This window comes from Nycticebus coucang, chromosome 8 (genome assembly GCF_027406575.1).
Source record: "Nycticebus coucang isolate mNycCou1 chromosome 8, mNycCou1.pri, whole genome shotgun sequence".
Lineage (NCBI taxonomy): Eukaryota > Metazoa > Chordata > Mammalia > Primates > Lorisidae > Nycticebus > Nycticebus coucang.
The window spans coordinates 91,530,831-91,547,858 of record NC_069787.1 but is presented as its reverse complement, the minus strand read 5'-3'; the positions used below and the strand labels follow the sequence as shown (position 1 = coordinate 91,547,858).

The window sequence follows — 17,028 nt, the reverse complement described above, 5'->3', positions numbered from 1 at the left end:
CCTTTGAGAAGAAGCTAGTATAATATAAAACTCTCTCTCTCCTATTACTTCATTTTCTCTTTGTATCCTCCCCGCCCCCGGTGTAGTCAGATACACGTGTCATTGATGGACACGTCTCCTGTGTGCCCTCATGTACTGGAGCAAATGCCTCCATGAACCAGGTCATGTAATTCCTTCATAGATCAGATTTATTTCTGCTGTGTCGAAAAGCTTAGACACACATGGAATGGTTATGTCCTCTGTACCAATCTCCTACATTCCTTATTTAAAGAGAGATTCCATAATACATAGACAGAAGCTGAAGCTATAGAAATAGTTAGTCTGATCATGTGCCCAGTCCTCTGTGGAAAAGAGACTATTTTATTTTATATTATCCTCCTAATCCCCTCTGCTACTTTGATTACAATAACTGACCATAAGGCTTGCAAGTATATACCAGGTAGGTAAGTTAGAGGGGCTACTGATTTCCACATCATTATATCATCTTCTAACAAACCCTGAGAAGCAACAAAATTATAGAAATGGCCCTACTTCTAATATACTGTCTTGGTATGTTTTACTTTCTCATTTTTGAAATGACAAAATGAGTGTCTATTCTGTAAAACTGAATAAGAACTTTGGTTTTCTAAGTTAAGTTTAGCTTAAAAGTGTTAAAAGTATTCAATGCCTTAGAACACACAAGACGTGATTTTTAGAGTGTTAAGTATATTTGCTCTTACACTAGTTTCCGGTTTTAAAATGATTATGTGTTTATTCAATCAAGAATCAGAATTGGGGGTCAGGTGCAGGGGCTCATGCCTGTAATCCTTGCACTCTGGGTGGCTGAGGCAGGTGGATTGCCTGAGCTCACAGGTTTGAGACCAGCCTGAGCCAGAGGGAGACCCCATCTCTAAAAGTACCTGGGCATTGTGGTGGGCTCCTGTAGTCCCAGCTACTCAGGAGGCTGAGGCAAGAGAATCGCTTGAGCCCAAAGAGTTTGAGGTTGCTGTGAGCTATGACCCCATGGCACTCTACTGAGGGTGACAAAGTGAAACTCCATCTCAAAACAGAAAAAAAAAAAAAAGAATCAGTATTGGAATATAGTATTTTCCAGTCAATTCATTATTGCCTCTTATTCTTAGTATGTTCATATCTGCCTATGAAAGAGACTTGTAGTGGGCAGCGCCCGTACCTCAGTGGGTAGGGTGCCAGCCACATACACCGAGGCTGGCCAGTTTGAACCCAGCTGGGCCAGCTAAAAAACAACAATGACAACTGCAACAACAAAAATAGCCAGGTGTTGTGGCAGGCGCCTGTAGTCCCAGCTACTCTGGAGGCTGAGACAAGAGAATCGCCTAAGCCCAAGAGTTTGGGGTTGCTGTGAGCTATGACACCGCCACTGCATTCTACCCAGGTCTCAAAAAAAAAAAAAAAAGAAAGAAAGAGACTTGTAGCATATTTTCAGGAAATATGATAGATTATGCATTATAAATCAATGCAAATTTGAAGCCAAAGATACACAGGGAATTACATGTCATCTATAAACAGTTTGCTTCTTTGAATCATTTACCACATACACAGAGCTTTGTGCCTGCCTATTTCAGTGCACAGCTCACTTTTCCTTAGAACCCATCGTTAGGCTATTGTTTGTCACTGTATTTCCTAAAAGCTGTACTACTCTTCAAAGTGACTCCCTGTTATTTAATTCATCATATAATTTCAAAGTATTTGCACGCTCATGGGTGGTGGGTCTGACCCCAGGTATACAGAGGGCAAATTCCTTATGCTCACTCACCTTGCCTGTAGTTTTACAAAGGGCCCAGGGGTATCCAACCTGAGGCCTGCAGGCCACATGTAGATTGTGTGAGGACTTTTTTGCTTATCTGTGGTGGCAGATACCATGAAATATTTTGCATGGACCTTTTTATTTTTGCTTATCAGTTTTCATTAGTGTTTGTATATTTATATATATATTTTTTGAGACAGAGCCTCAAGCTGTCACCCTGAGTAGAGTGCCATGGCATCACAGCTCACAGCAATCTCCAACTCTTGGGCTCAAGTGATTCTCTTGCCTCAGCCTCCCAAGTAGCTGGGACTACAGGTGCCTGCCACAATGCCTGGCTGTTTTTGGTTGCAGCCATCATTGTTGTTTGGCCAGCCGCAGCTGAATTCGAACCTGCCAGCTCAGGTGTATGTGGCTGGTGCCTTAGCTGCTTGAGCCACAGGCGCCGAGCCTAGTGTTTGTGTATTTAATGTGTGGCCCAAGAGAACTCTTCTTTCACTGTGGTGCAGAGAAGCTCAAAGGTTAGATACCCCTACAAGAGTAAGCTGGAAACAGAAAGATAGATGGATAGATAGCTATGATCAGGGACCAAAATGCTTAGGATAAAAGATGACACTTAAAGACACTTAAAGAATGTTTGAAAAGCAAACACAAAATTATATTTAGTGACTTCTGCATCATTACTAATACAAATGTTTGCCTCTTAGTTTTTGTTTTTATTCTTAAAAGACCTTAAAGGACCTACTCAATGGCTGTGACCTTTTTTTGCTGACAGGTTGTTTGAAGAACCTGAAAGAACTCAATGTGAGTTTCAACCATCTGAAGAGCATTCCGCCAGAACTGGGAGAGTGTGAAAATCTAGAGAGACTGGACTGTTCTGGGAACCTAGAATTAACTGAGCTGCCCTTTGAAGTAAGAAATAAACATTTCTGCACTATAACTTACTTTGATTTGATTTATGACATGGAATGGTCCATAATATGCAGAAGTTTTAAAAGATGAAACCCATCTTTATCATATAACCTTTTCTTGGCATTTCAATCATGCTATACCAGCAATTGTAAGGCCTTTAAAAATGTTTTTACACTAGGCCAACACCTCATTTAAATTCAGACATGCTATCCAAGGAAAATAGGGAAATAATCCTATTTTTTACTCAAGATATTTTAATTTAATGTCTGTGGATGCCTAAAAGGTATGAGATTTGTTGTCTGTAGTACAGACTCTGATTTATCCACAGTGGTGAAGTTTTAATACTCATTAGTTTCTTTTGATCTGTATTCATGGAGAAATGATTTTCTAATCAAATGGAGCAGGTATGTGGGTCAGTATGAAAGTTTTGAGATGTACTGTGTTATGGTCCATTATTTCACTTCTAGAAAACACAGTCGACAGCATCCTTTCTGATTGACCCGTGCGAGTTTCTTCCCTGGCTTGTCGGTGTCGCTAGGAGGGCTTCATTTGTTTCTGTCCATAAGGATATGATGTTCCTTGATTTTTGGGTATCCCAAAACTTATGTAATGACCCATCTAAAAGTGAACAACTTTTATTGCCAAATAAAATCAAATAAGCTTTTTGTGCTGAAGGGAGAGAAGGATTTGACAATCATCCTGATAATAAATGGGCAAAAATGGTGATTATTGGTGAGGTTCTGACAAGGCATAGGACACCAATTGTAGTTCTAGAGGGGGTGTTATTTTCTTTTCCTGATCACTGCTGGGCCAGAGGAAGTAGCTGCTTCTAAACTGTTAGCACCCCTTTCACCTCAGGAAATGCCCAACAGTGGTCCTGGTGAGGGTGCACAGCCAGGACCCTCTCATCCCCCAATCTTTCTTAGTTCAGGAAATTGGCTCAGTTATCACTCAGATGTTAGGGCTGAGTTAAGTTGAGTCACTCTTGACATATCTCGCTCCCACGCCCCATATCCAACCCATGAACAAATCCTGTTGGGCACGCCCTTCAGAATACATTTTGCACCTGGCCCCTGGAACTTAACCTTTCTACCACCTACATTTCCACTACCACTCCAGTCACTTGCTAAATATCTGTTGAATTAGCGACTAGAATAAACTGATGAACACCAGATGCATTTTTAGCAATTCACACAATTTTTATCATATCTTCTTCCCATTTGTAAGTCTGCCTTGATTCTTTACTACCAAGCATTCCTTACTCCCGGATCCGACCTTTAAAATCCAGCACTACACTTCATAATCTCAGCCTGACTTTTGCCAGCTCCCGCACCTCTGTCCGTTACGAGTCCTCTGGTTTAGAGTGTCCCAGCAAGTAAGGCCCTTGCCCACACACGGGTCCCCGTCTTCATGTGTGTCTGCATTTGCTAACATTTGCCTGTCTTAATAGGCTGTTACTTACACAAATAATTGACACAATTCTGATTTAAAATGCAAATAAACAGCAGGTAGAATGAATGACCTAGAGATGGCTAAGTGAAGGAATAATCAGAAAGTCTGAGATAAAGGTAAAGATTATCAAACTTCCTAGCTACATGAACATTTTTGTATAAAAAAAGTGTTCCGTTTATTCTGACCGAGAGTCAGATTTTGTTCTGTACAACATTGGCATTTTCAGACAAATATAAATACTTTCCAAAAGAGTTTATGAATGTTTTACTTTGCCACTAATGAAAGTAGCTAGTGGGGAAATGAGATTTATATCCAAGTAACTTTTCTCCTTGCTAGTTCAAAGCCACTGTGATGTCTTACTCTGATTTTCACAAATGTTTTAAATTATTTCCTTTAAAAAATGCATTTTCTACATTTAGCATAAAAAGAAGAGCAGGTGGTAGTAATTTTGTATTGATCTTTCTGCTGAGGCAACACAGAGACCTTTTTTTTTTTTGAGACAGAGTCTCACTTGGTAGAGTGCTATGGCTTCAGAGCTCACAGCAACCTCACACTCTGGGGCTCAAGCTATCCTCTTGCCTCAGCCTCCTGAGTAGCTGGGACTACAGGCGCCCGCCACAATGCCCGGCTATTTTTAGAGATGGGGTCTTGCTCTAGCTCAGGCTGGTCTGGAACTCCTGAGCTCAGGCAGTCCACCTGCCTCAGTCTCCTAGAGTGCTGGGATTACAGGCATGAGCCCCTGCGCCCGGCCTCATTCTACTCTATAAAACTTGGACTTTCTGTCCTCTGGGATTTTGTACATGCCATTCCCCCACCTCAGTTTCCTTCCCTACCTTTCCCCATTCAAATACTCCATTTTCTGTGAACTTTTTTTGGATCCCTGGCTCTTACCCCACTGTAATGTTGGGCAGATTAAACATTTATTTCCCCGAATTACCAAACATGGGAAGTTGGAAGCTTCTTAGTGTTAATTCTTACTACGTCAGATCGCATTATTTATTTATGAGCATCTAGATTCCTGGAGGGCAGCCACAGTGTCCTACTTATCTTAGCTTCCCCAGCACGTGCACAGTGTGTGCCTCACAGTGGGGCTCCAAAGTATAGACTACATTGATCCGTTTGGCATATATCATAGAAATGCCTTTGGGGAAGCAATACCAATCTAAAAATTATTAATTGAATATAATTATCATTGTCATAAAAGTCATTCGAATATGTTGTTATTCTTTTCTAGTTAAGTAATTTGAAGCAAGTTACGTTTGTAGATATTTCAGCAAACAAGTTTTCAAGTGTCCCGATCTGTGTCCTGCGGATGTCTAATTTGCAGTGGTTGGATATAAGCAACAATAACCTGAGTGACCTGCCACAAGATATAGACAGGTAGCTACTTGCATTCTGCAGGTGAGGTAAATAAATTGGTTACAAGCTCCTTGAACACTGTTAGCATTTTAAACATGTGTAGCACATGGATGTTCTTGGAAATCAGGGAATTTTCCAGAGTTTGTTTCTAGGAAATTAGTTTTCCAAGAAATTATAGAGTAAGACAATTTCCAATCTGCATTATATCTATAGACATATATGTGCTTTGAATACACCTTCATTGTCTCAACGAGCTCGAATTTGCTTCAGTCTTCCTTAACTGGCATCATTAACTTTACTCCACGGAAGTAGAAAAGTAAATTGGTTATGTATAGAACAGAAACATATCACTCTATGTTTAGAATAGCAGTGAGGACAATTTTTATTTTATTTATTGATTTACTATGCATAATCTTTCAAACGAAATTGATAGTCTTAGCAAGGTTTTCAGATTATATTCTCATAGCTACTTCATGTTTAAGAAATAATTTTGATACTGAATTATGTAAGATTCATTCACTCACTTATTCATTTAAATATTATTAGGCTCGGTACGGCAGGCCTGGAGAGTGGGAAGGGTGTAAAGTGGTGAATGAAACACAATCTCTGTCCTCCTGGAATCTGCAATCTTTTTTTATAAAGAAGCATAAACAAGCTCTTAGGACACAGAAGCCAACAACAGCTTAGGCCTGAATGCCGGCTCGTATGACCTTTCTCTACTTGTGGTACACGTGACATGTATCCGTGCTTTCTGGGTTTTTGAGACGAAGTGGAATTTGTTTTAGTTTGAAACGCGAAGGGAACTTAATGACATATTTGTGGAATTAGCCCCAATTTTGCAAATGAATGAAAGAAAAATCTTGGGTGGAGGTCACTGAGTTAGAATAAAATAGAAAACAGAACAACATATTTTGCTCATTTTCTTTTCATTCTACATTTTTCTTCCATTTTAAAGTTAGAAAATACGATGGGAGAAGAATAACTGCTTTTAAGATGTATTATTCAAAAGGAAATACATTGCTGAAATCTACTTATTCTCATTCTAACTGTAGTAAGATTTCTTTCCTGTGTCCTGCTGACCTTCATAAATGCAGGAGACACTTAGAAAGAGAGAGATACTGATTTCTGAGGCTCCACGTAGCCTACTGGGTCTTGTGCAATTTGCTTATCCTGCGGCTGTGTATGTCGTCAATTAGTGATTAAATCAGTAAAAAGTGGGGAGGGGGAGGATTGTGTCACTTGGCATGACTTTATTAATGTAAAATTTATAGTAAGTTGTTTTCATAAAGGTTACATATATGAAATGAATAAAGTAGGGCTGTCCTGGCGTTGAGTTGTAATTCACACTGCTTTTCTTAGCTGCGGAGCTGAGTCTTGGTGTTCTCTGATGCTGTTTACTTCTCAGGCTAGAAGAACTGCAGAGCTTTCTCTTACACAAAAACAAGCTGACCTATCTTCCTTACTCCATGCTTAACCTAAAGAAGCTCAGCTTGTTAGTCGTCAGTGGGAACCATTTGGTGGAGGTGCCAACTGCCCTTTGTGACTCATCCACGCCTTTGCGGTGAGTAGACCAGAGATCCCCATTCAGACACAGGCAAGGAGTTAGGAGTTTAGAGCTGGGACAACTGTTTCAGGAACTGGATTAGATGGTTCTGGTATACTGAACCTGATCTCAGTTCACAGAAGTTCTGATAACTTCACAGAACTTCACAGAAGTTCTGATAACAGGATTTTGAAGTTTTTGGCATATGTCACAAGGAGGAAGCACATGGCTCAGAGGATTTCTGGACAGAGGTCCCATGCTGGGGGCCCCAGTCTGTTGCTCAGCACTCACATCCCTGCTGGCCTGGAGGGGGCAGCAGCTGTTGAACAAATCCTCCCTGGTTGCCTCACCCTTATTTCTGTTTCTTTAAACCGAACCATGTGTAACTAAGAAAAAACATCCATGCGATGTGTTATAAACAGACTCCAGTTGCGGGTGGGAAGGAAATGGAATTGAGAATTCTAAGCTCTACCCTCCCTTTAAGGGACTCCATGGCAGCTGATGGCTCCCTGGTAGCATATCTTGCCAGAATTTAGGGCCTTGGGGTTCCCCCGTCACCTCTACCCTGAGACCATTTTTGTCCATCCCCAGCAGCTTGGAGCCATGACAAGAGATGGCCTTATTAAAAGCCACTTTCTCTCTGTGTCCAGAGACTCATGTGCCTTGAATACCAGATGCTTGTTATAACCGCTTCTGGAGGGAATATTTCCCAAGGACCCCAAGTTCTCTCAATGGTGAATGTTTACTATCAACATAGAGTCCAATCTTATCTTCCTGTCTTTGCAGTAAAATGCATGGCAAGCAGAGGTTTGACTGTTAGAGAGAGATGAATTTCACACCTGTGTGAGCATAAGATTAACAGGGGTGTAAAAGATCTCCTCCCTGCTCACCCGACTCCATCCACTGGAATGAGTCTCCCATTGTCCATGGCTGTGCTAGGAGGGTTGTTTGGATAAGAAGAGGCCCACTGGTGAGAGGAGAAGCAGAATCTGTCCCCAGAGCCCCTTCCACATTTGGCAGCTTTGTATCTAAGAACATTCAGGGTAAAACTGTCATCTAACTAAAGTAATTTTAAGTGATACAATTGTAGGACTCAGAAATCTAAGAGACTCAGATGGAAGCTCTTTGAATTATTGAAAGCTCACTAAAAAGATTAAAGTTTACATAAAAAACTTAATAGGTTATTACTGATTTCTCAAAAATTATCTGTAGGAAAAGAAATAGAAGAAATGATGGCATTAAACTAATGACCAAAAACGCACAATAACTAGGAAAACCCTAGGAAAAATAGTTCTCTTATATGAAGGGAACTAGATATCAAAGACATTGCAAATATTTGGGAAAGACATACTGTATATTTTCCGAGTAAAAAGATGGTAGAGATGTGATTTCTTGGAGTGCTGTCATGAAAGTTCTGAAGGATAAAGGCTTTAAACCTGTAATTCTATATCCAACCAAATTGGCATTTGATTTTCAGGGTAAGACAAAGATATTTCTTAATAACAGAGAATTTAGGAAGTCTATTTCTTGTATACCCTCTTTGAAAGAATTTCTGGAGAATATATTTTACCAATATAGGGTGACAACAAACACATGTGCGTAATATGGTTTCCTCCCACCAACATATACGTCCAAAAATCAAGTGAAAGCAGAAAATAGAACAGTACAGCTCTAACCAGGATGGACAGCTAACCAACATACTTCAGGATGAGAGGAAAGAAGATGCTACCTAGATGTTGGTGAAATTTTTTAAAAATAGACTGTTCTGGGCGGTGCCTGTGGCTCAGTGAGTGGGGCGCCGGCCCCATATACCGAGGGTGGCAGGTTAGAACCCGGCCCTGGCCAAACTGCAACGATCACAGCAAAAAAGTAGCCAGGTATTGTGGCAGGCGCCTGTAGTCCCAGCTACTCGGGAGGCTGAGGCAAGAGAATCGCCTCGGCCCAAGAGCTGGAGGTTGCTGTGAGCTGTGACGTTACGGCACTCTACTGAGGGTGACAAAGTGAGACTCTGTCTCTAAAAAAAAAAAAAAAAAATAGACTGTTCCTGAAAGTAGTGAGTTATTTTAATTATTGTTTAGTCAGTTAGAACTCCTTGTTACTTATTGCTCTTTCCCTCCTCACCATTGCACTTGACTAGTCTTGAAAGAATGATAAATGATAGTAACCATCCTAGGATGGAAATCTGTCAACGTAACATGTCAGTGCAGAAGAAAGCAATAGAAAAGCATGGGATGAGGTGACAAGATAAGTCAAAATAGAAAAAATGGAAAAGCGGCACTCATCAAAAGAAGAATTTTTCATAAATTTTATTATTTATCATGATGTGCATCTTGAAGTTTTATATTAAATCTTTTCCTTTGGGAAAAAAATGTGATTTTTTTCTAAAAATTATACTGAAGTGTGATATAATTCCAATTATAACTCAAATGGGATTTCTTTAGTGGAATTTGAAAAATGAATTTGAAAGTGTATGTGAAGGGAAAAAAGCTAAGGACAGTAATGATAATTTTAGGAAACAAGAGTAATGTGTTAGAACTTACTGGGAATTATGAGGTATTTGTGATTCTTGGTAAATTATGTGATGCTGGGCGAGAGTTTAGGTAGTCCTGAAATCAACCCTAATACATAATATAGGAATTCTCATGAACCGGTAAAGAAAGTATGGATGATTTCATACAATATTAAAGAAATTGGCTAGTTAGGAAAAATTCTTCACTGCATAAGAAAGCTTTATAGCACATAGTTATATATGCCACATATAGTTGATATAAAGGTATGGCATATAAAGCATATGGAAAGAAATCTAGGTCAACTCACAAGTTAAATATCAAAAAGAGGTCATAAAAACAATAAGAGATACCATGTTAATGGCTGCATGTTTAACACCCATCCCTCTTGAGAGTCCATTAAAATGGAAGGAAAAAATTGTAAATAGGTAAGCTTTACAATGATGGACAGCACAAGGGGAAGGCCTTTGTAGAATAAGCGATCTCAACACATTCGTGTAAGACACAGAGCAGACGGCACAGTGGTGACTGATGAGATGGGACCAGCCGAAGCCCAGAGAGCAAGCAGTGAAGCAGGCCAGTCTGTCCTGAAGAATTCCCAAGAAGTGTGGTGGTCAGGGATTCCAGGTACAGGGAGGTGCAGACGGAAACATGGTATAAGAAATAGAAGGATCAAGGGAAAATTTTCATAGTCACAGGCAACCTCCTCCTTGATTCCAATGGGCAGAGCACTTCACACCAGTGGGCCAGCCCCAGATCAACAGCCTGAGGTTTCCTCTAGGGTGGCGCTGGCGAAAAGACCCTGGAGACTGGACTCCCTGCCTGAGTGACCACCCATGCTGAGGCCAGCCCTGCCCACATACTCAGGGTGCCCAACCAGCACTTTTTGTCTCATTCTCAACTGTGAAGGTCTCACCAAGCCTTCCCAGATAATTGTCACAAAAATGTAAATATTGCTTATTGATTTTTAATGTTAGAATCAAACTGCTGGCAAAAAAAAGTTATATGTGGTTATAGATCAGAATGAGTATAGTATTGATCTTAACAATGGAATAGGACAAAATGTCTATGATGTGCTTTGAGATGCATCAAAAAAATGAGAGGGTTAGCTGGGCATGGTGTACTCTGTAGTCCCCAACTACTGGGGAGGCTGAGGCAGGAGGAGAGCTTGAGCCATGGAGTTTGAGGCTGTAGTGAGCTATGATGGTGCTGTTGCACTCCAGCCCAGGTAACAGAATAAGACCCTATCTCAAAAAAAGAAAAAAATTAAAAAGTTAAAAAAAAAATGACTGATGTGTGGATGAATGTGTGGGTATGTGGTAAAGCAAGTATAGTCAGATGGTAAAAGTGGGGGCTGGTGGGTGTCCACCGTGAGATTTTTTCTCCATTTCTGAATAATTGAAAATTTTTATAACATTAAAGTAAAAGAATAGATAAAAATTGGGAGGTGTGAAGGTTGGGAAATTGAAGAGAAGGGGAGGAATACCACCATTTGGTTAAATGACATTAAAGTATTTGTCCTAAGGTGAAAGATATTTTCAATTGCTTAAGTAAGAGTAGTGATTGACCAATGAAAGAGATTGCCTCTGGGCCCAAGAGTAACGCAGGGAAGGATGAGAGAATACTGCTTCACAAAAAAGAACATAATACTCTGCAAAATTTAAAGTATGTACAGTGATTACTTTGATAAAAAATTGGAGAATAATAAAATATAGATATATTTTTTTATTTTGGGGTAAGGAAGAATGCTAAGAATTATTTCAATGAGAGAAACTGTAAAGGAAAAGTTGAATGATTCTATCTCCATACTCCTGTTGGATTTGGAATTCCACTGGTGATACTATTTTTTTTTTAATTTTTATAGAAACTGTATATTCTTTATTAAATTGATTTGCAGGTTTTCTATGGTTTTCTTCCAGTTATTATTTAATTGTGGCTGTGACTTCACCATCACTTTTTTTTTTTATTAAATCAAAAAATATGCAAAGCTTCACGAGTTTGCGTGTCATCCTTGCGCAGGGGCCATGCTAATCTTCTCTGTATCGGTCCAATTTTAGTATATGTGCTGCCAAAGCAAGCACAACTGGTGATACTATTATGTGATCAACTCTGACTTTCAAAGATAAGCCAGATGTTAGGGTTTAGTACCACAAAGCTTACCTTCCAGCAGGAGAAAATTTGCAGTTAAAAATGCACAGGTGAGGCTAGGTGTGTTGGCTCACTCCTGTAATCCTAGTGTCTGGGGAGGCTGAGGCAGGAGGATCCTTTGAGGATCCTTGATCCTCAGGACTTCAAGACCAGCCTGAGCAAGAGCGAGACTCCTGTCTTTACCCAACACACAAAAATTAGCCAGGCATTGTGATGGGTGCCTGTAGTCTCAGCTACTTGGGAGGCTGAAGCAGGAGGATCAGTTGAACCCAGGAGTTTGAGGTTGCTGTGAGCTAGGTTGACATCACAGAACTCTAGCCTGGGGAACAAAGCGAGACTCTGTCTCACAACAACAAACAAAAGAAAGCACAGGTGATAATATAGTATTTTCCATACTTTCTTGAATAGATTTGTAAGCCTTATGGATAATCCTACACAACTTCAAGATGCTGATGAAATAATGGAAAGTGAACAGGATCGCCAACATTTTGATAAGGAATTTATGAAAGCCTATATTGAAGATCTTAAAGAAAGAGGTGAGTTACTCATATTTAAAATTATTTTATGTGAATGTCCAGAATTCCACTCATTTGTGCCATGCATTTATTAATATAAGTCAAATTGACAAAAAATTAATTGGTTGGAAGGGCAGATTACTTCGTAAACTTTTTTTCCCATTTACCCTCCCAAACAACCAAACCCAAATGACACATTTCCTCAAAATATCCAATTGTGCTACCCCATTTGATTGCTTGATATCATCAACTGTTTGACAGAGAAGTTAAGAACACACCCTTAAAATGTGAGGGATCTGCATTATTAACCACACATGAATTTTAAACTAAATGAAATTGATCAAATAGTATTTGAAGTTAATGGGAAAATATGATGCCATTTCAAAAATCCATTTGAATGCAACTTTTGAAAAAAGTTCTGTTGTATAAAATCCAAGGGATACCTGTTTTCCAAAAGGAAAAACACAAGATGGCAGATAGGTGAATATATCCTTTTAGTTTTGGTTTTCCCTAAGGAGATCAGGTCCCTCAGGAAGGCGGGGGCATGTTTTTCCCAGAGCGGAATTCTGGTGATTGTTTGTGAAGGGGTAGTGGTGATATCCTGGTCGTGGCTGGAAGGCTTCCTCCTGTCACATGCAGACATATGCAGGAAAAAGGCGTACATCGCCTTTGGTTTTCTAATCACCGCCTCCTTTCTGGATCTGAACGCCTTCAAGTTATAACTTAATTTTTCAGTTCTTTTCCTTGGTAAGTGAAGCATGGACCTGACAGTAAGATGCCATTCCTGTGGATTTAGGGAAGAGGTGGCACTGGCCCCTGTGCCTTTAAAGATAAGGTTTGTGGGCAGGTCCCCACTGTCACCCTCAGGAAGCACGCATGAAAGCATATTCCTCCCTCAGCAGTTTAGTCTGAAGAGGATTAGTCGCATTCAAATATTCAGAGGTTCAATAGCACTAAAGAAAAATTTCATTTATTTGAAAAAAATTTTCAGCTAAATTAAGAACATTTCCAAATCATTCTATTTGATCTGGGTACATCTGATATTAAAATTGGAGAAAATATATTATTATAAAGGGGAAATTACAAACATGTCACATGTTTGTCACTTGTTTAGGATGCAGTATCCTCAACAACATATTAACAAGTTGAATTAAAAATTAATGTGTAAGTAATGTACTTTGGTTAAAATTAAATCCAATTTATGTGAGAATTAGTCACTACTCAGATCTCAGAAGTTTTTCTTCTTTTTCTATTGTCTATAAGATTTGGCATGATCTGTTTTTCGAAATTATCTTTTACTTTTATTTATAAATATTAGTTGTCTATTTTTTGAGACTTAAAAAAAAATAAGACGTTAACGACTCCATACTGAATCTCAGAGTCAAAGCATTCTATAATAGATACTCTTATTTGACAATGTGAATGTTACTTTTTTTGCATTATTATTATTATTGCTTAATATTTCGATGTAGCAATTGTCTGATTCCTTTTCTGAATGTATTTATGCTCGTTCATTCTTTTTTTTTTATGCTCGTTCGTTCTTTACGAGGTTTTTGTTTCTAGTCCTTATCTCAAACATTGTTATTGTTATTAAATTTTAAGCCTTTCTAATTTTGTGAAGGCAAAAAAATGGAAACCTAATAAACCCATGTATATATAAAAATAAAAAAATAAATAAAAACAAAATAAAAGGGTGTTGCCTGTGGCTCAAGGAGTAGGGTGCCAGCCCCATATACCAAACCTGGGGGGTGGTGGGTTCAAACCTGGCCCCCGGCCAATAAATTAAAAAAAAAAATAAAATAAAAAATAAAAAGAAAATTTCTATGCAGTTATCTTTTATCTATTTAGGTATCCCTAATCTTAAATGTTAAACTATTGTGAAATAAATTAGAAATGTGTGTTAAACTGAAGTCAGAGAACTATTTATTTGCCAAAATTTATCTTTGAGGGAATATGATTTTCCTCTTGTGAAAAACTTTATTTTACTCATTTAATTATTCACAATTATATTTTAGAGCTATTACATAAAAATACAAAAATGAATTAGAGAGTTCAGATATTAAATTTGGACTCTGTGTGGCCAGCAATAATAATTTGCATTTAAAGTTAATTGATTTAAATAAAATAAATTCATTATAAAATAAATATTATTAATTATTTAAATAAAATAATTTGCTATTTAAAAATAATTTAATTTAAAAAGTAGCAATAGATTTTGAATTTATTCACTTATTTCTAAGTAATTTTAATAATTTTAATTATTTCTAAATAATGGAAAATCCTATTGGTAATACTCAATGTCAGGATGATATAATAATTTAATTATTACTAAATAATTGTAATAATCACCTTTCATACATTCATATTGGGTTGAACCAAATAATAGTGCTAATATTCAGCTGGTTTTGACCTATAAACATGCCAGTTACTATGGTTCAACCTATATATGGTCAGGCATGTGCTTTGAATTTTTAAGAATTTGTTTATTTTCCTTTCTTTATTGTGATGGCTTCTTTCTTTTCTCTCCTTCCTTATTAGACCAATGTCTGAGTCAATCATAGAGACAATGGGTATCAGGAAGAAAAGTAGGTTTAGTCCACCTGGCCTCCTGTACCTCAAGAATGATGCAGATGCGAAGCCCTCACTGGTTCTCCAATTTTAGCGAACTTAAGAATGAGGGTTGCGACCCAACAAATCACATAGGGCTGAGAATGTGCAACAAGTTTCTAGGTGGTGTTGATGCCCATGCTGGAGAGCCATTGCTATATAGACTGTCCTTTGACAAGATTTGGCTGTGAAGGGAGAGTGAAGGGCACTAACTTGTGGGAAGAGCAAGGTTGGGAACTTTACTTAGTAAGAGTGTACTTGGCTTAAGAATAGCCCAAACATCGTTCCTAAATTATACCCCCTTCTACTGATATCCATAGTCCCAAGTCCATTTATTTCTATTCTGTCAGCTGTTGTTTCTAAAGGTTCACCCAGTTTCCAAGATCTTGATATAGTTGTGTGAACTGGTTGGAAAGATTGCAAAAGAACGTGAGTTAATGATTCTATGTTAGATCTAAACATTTCTAAAGCTTGACTACACATTTGTGATGGCTGACTTAAATGGTTAATAAGTGTATTATTTAACATCTATACATTATCTTTATACTTAAACATTAAGTGGCAATAATTTGTGTATTGAAATGATGAATAGTTGAGCATGTTTTTTCTTTTTGTTACAGAATCTGTTCCCAGCTATACCACCAAAGTATCTTTTAGCCTTCAACTTTGATATCATCCATCAGAAGACCACAAAATCTCACTATCCTGTGGAGCTTTAAATCTTTGTGTTATGGGTCATGTCATATAGGAATAATATGGCTTGTCCTTAAGGACAAAGTCTAGCAACCACTGTCATAGTTGTTAAGAAAAACTATTTTCAAATTTCAAATATATGAATATCTCCTTTTGTGGACCGGAGAATTGATAAATTGGTTTAAATATTGATATTTATAAGTGCTTTTACATATACTTACTTCCAAATAATACACATTTAATATTTTTAAAAATGTATTATCTTTTAAAATTATAGCTTAAAGACCAAATTCTGAAGTTGAGTGTATCATTTTCAGGAATTAAGGGATAATGGGATTTTGAAAAGAGAATTTATATTGGACTAGTCAGATGAGTTCGTAATTTTGAAAGTGTTTTACGAGACTAATTTTCCTTGGGTTTCTATCAATTGCTATTTCCATATGTTTTAAATTTTGGGGCGGCGCCTGTGGCTCAGTGAGTAGGGCGCCGGCCCCATATGCCGAGGGTGGTGGGTTCGGACCCAGCCCCGGCCAAACTGCAACAGAAAAATAGCCGGGCGTTGTGGCGGGCGCCTGTAGTCCCAGCTACTTGGGAGGCTGAGGCAAGAGAATCGCTTAAGCCCAGGAGTTGGAGGTTGCTGTGAGCTGTGTGAGGCCACGGCACTCTACCCGAGGGCGGTACAGTGAGACTCTGTCTCTACAAAAAAAATAAAAATAAAAATAAAAAAAAATAAAAATATGTTTTAAATTATATTTTGGTAGGCATTGGCTCTCAGAAGAGACTTTGGGTACAATGTGGGTCTTGAAGATAGGAAGGCTGGAATGTCTACCCATGCATTGGGCATGACATGCTGAGATGGTGGGTGGGTAGCCCTGTTGAGGAAGTATGGGCCTGGCTGTTTGTGAGGAACCTTGAATGGTCCACATGATGGCCATCCTGCCCTGTGTGGCCACCTTGGGGGGTACTGGGACTCACCTCCGAGTAAAGAGCAGAAACCATGTCCTCAGGGCTTCCTCCCTAAAGGTGGCCAGGTGGAGTAATAAGGAGAACTGAGCAGACTAGTCTGTAATGTTAACAAGCCCCTGGCAATGCTTCCTTGTGGCTACCAGGGGAGAACTAGGCCCATGCACAGATGTTTAGTCCAGAGGGAGCCCAGGGCACTGTGTTTGATGTTGGCAAAGGTGGGAGTCTTTATAGGGCTTTGGGCTCTTAGATCACATTATATGATTTGGAGAGATTGTACACAATCTCTTTAGTTTTATACCACTGTCTTGGGCTAAAATAAATAGGATTGTGACATATGTTCTTGAAGGTAAGCTTAAACAAGTAGGTTTTGTGGCTAAGAAGGAAAATATGCACACGGTTGCGTATTTATATATGAATTGATGCCTCTGTGCTGCTGCACAGTGCTGTCCGGCAGAGCGAGTTGCCAGTGATGGAAGCGCTCTGTATCTGCTGCTCAGGGCAGCAGCCTCCAGACACATGTGGTCCTTGAGTACCAGAACAGTGACTGGTGTGCCCCAAGGACTA

The 17,028-nt window shown here is 38.9% G+C and overlaps 1 protein-coding gene and 1 non-coding gene across 3 annotated transcripts in view; one reads left to right on the top strand and one right to left on the bottom strand.

Annotated features, from left to right (window-relative positions):
* The window catches only part of LRRC2 (leucine rich repeat containing 2), a 35,352-nt gene extending 19,557 nt beyond the window's left edge, over window positions 1-15,795 (top strand). For both annotated transcript variants that reach the window (XM_053599903.1, XM_053599904.1), the window contains exons 5-9: window positions 2,538-2,674; window positions 5,361-5,506; window positions 6,891-7,046; window positions 12,092-12,219; window positions 15,426-15,795. In XM_053599903.1, the coding sequence (XP_053455878.1) occupies window positions 2,538-2,674; window positions 5,361-5,506; window positions 6,891-7,046; window positions 12,092-12,219; window positions 15,426-15,475 (617 nt within the window). In that variant the 3' untranslated portion in view covers window positions 15,476-15,795. The remainder of the gene's footprint in view (window positions 1-2,537; window positions 2,675-5,360; window positions 5,507-6,890; window positions 7,047-12,091; window positions 12,220-15,425) is intronic.
* On the bottom strand, window positions 11,510-11,616 carry LOC128592835 (U6 spliceosomal RNA). The gene has a single exon (XR_008382047.1). It is a non-coding gene; the product is annotated as a U6 spliceosomal RNA (small nuclear RNA).
* Window positions 15,796-17,028: the final 1,233 nt, after the last annotated feature.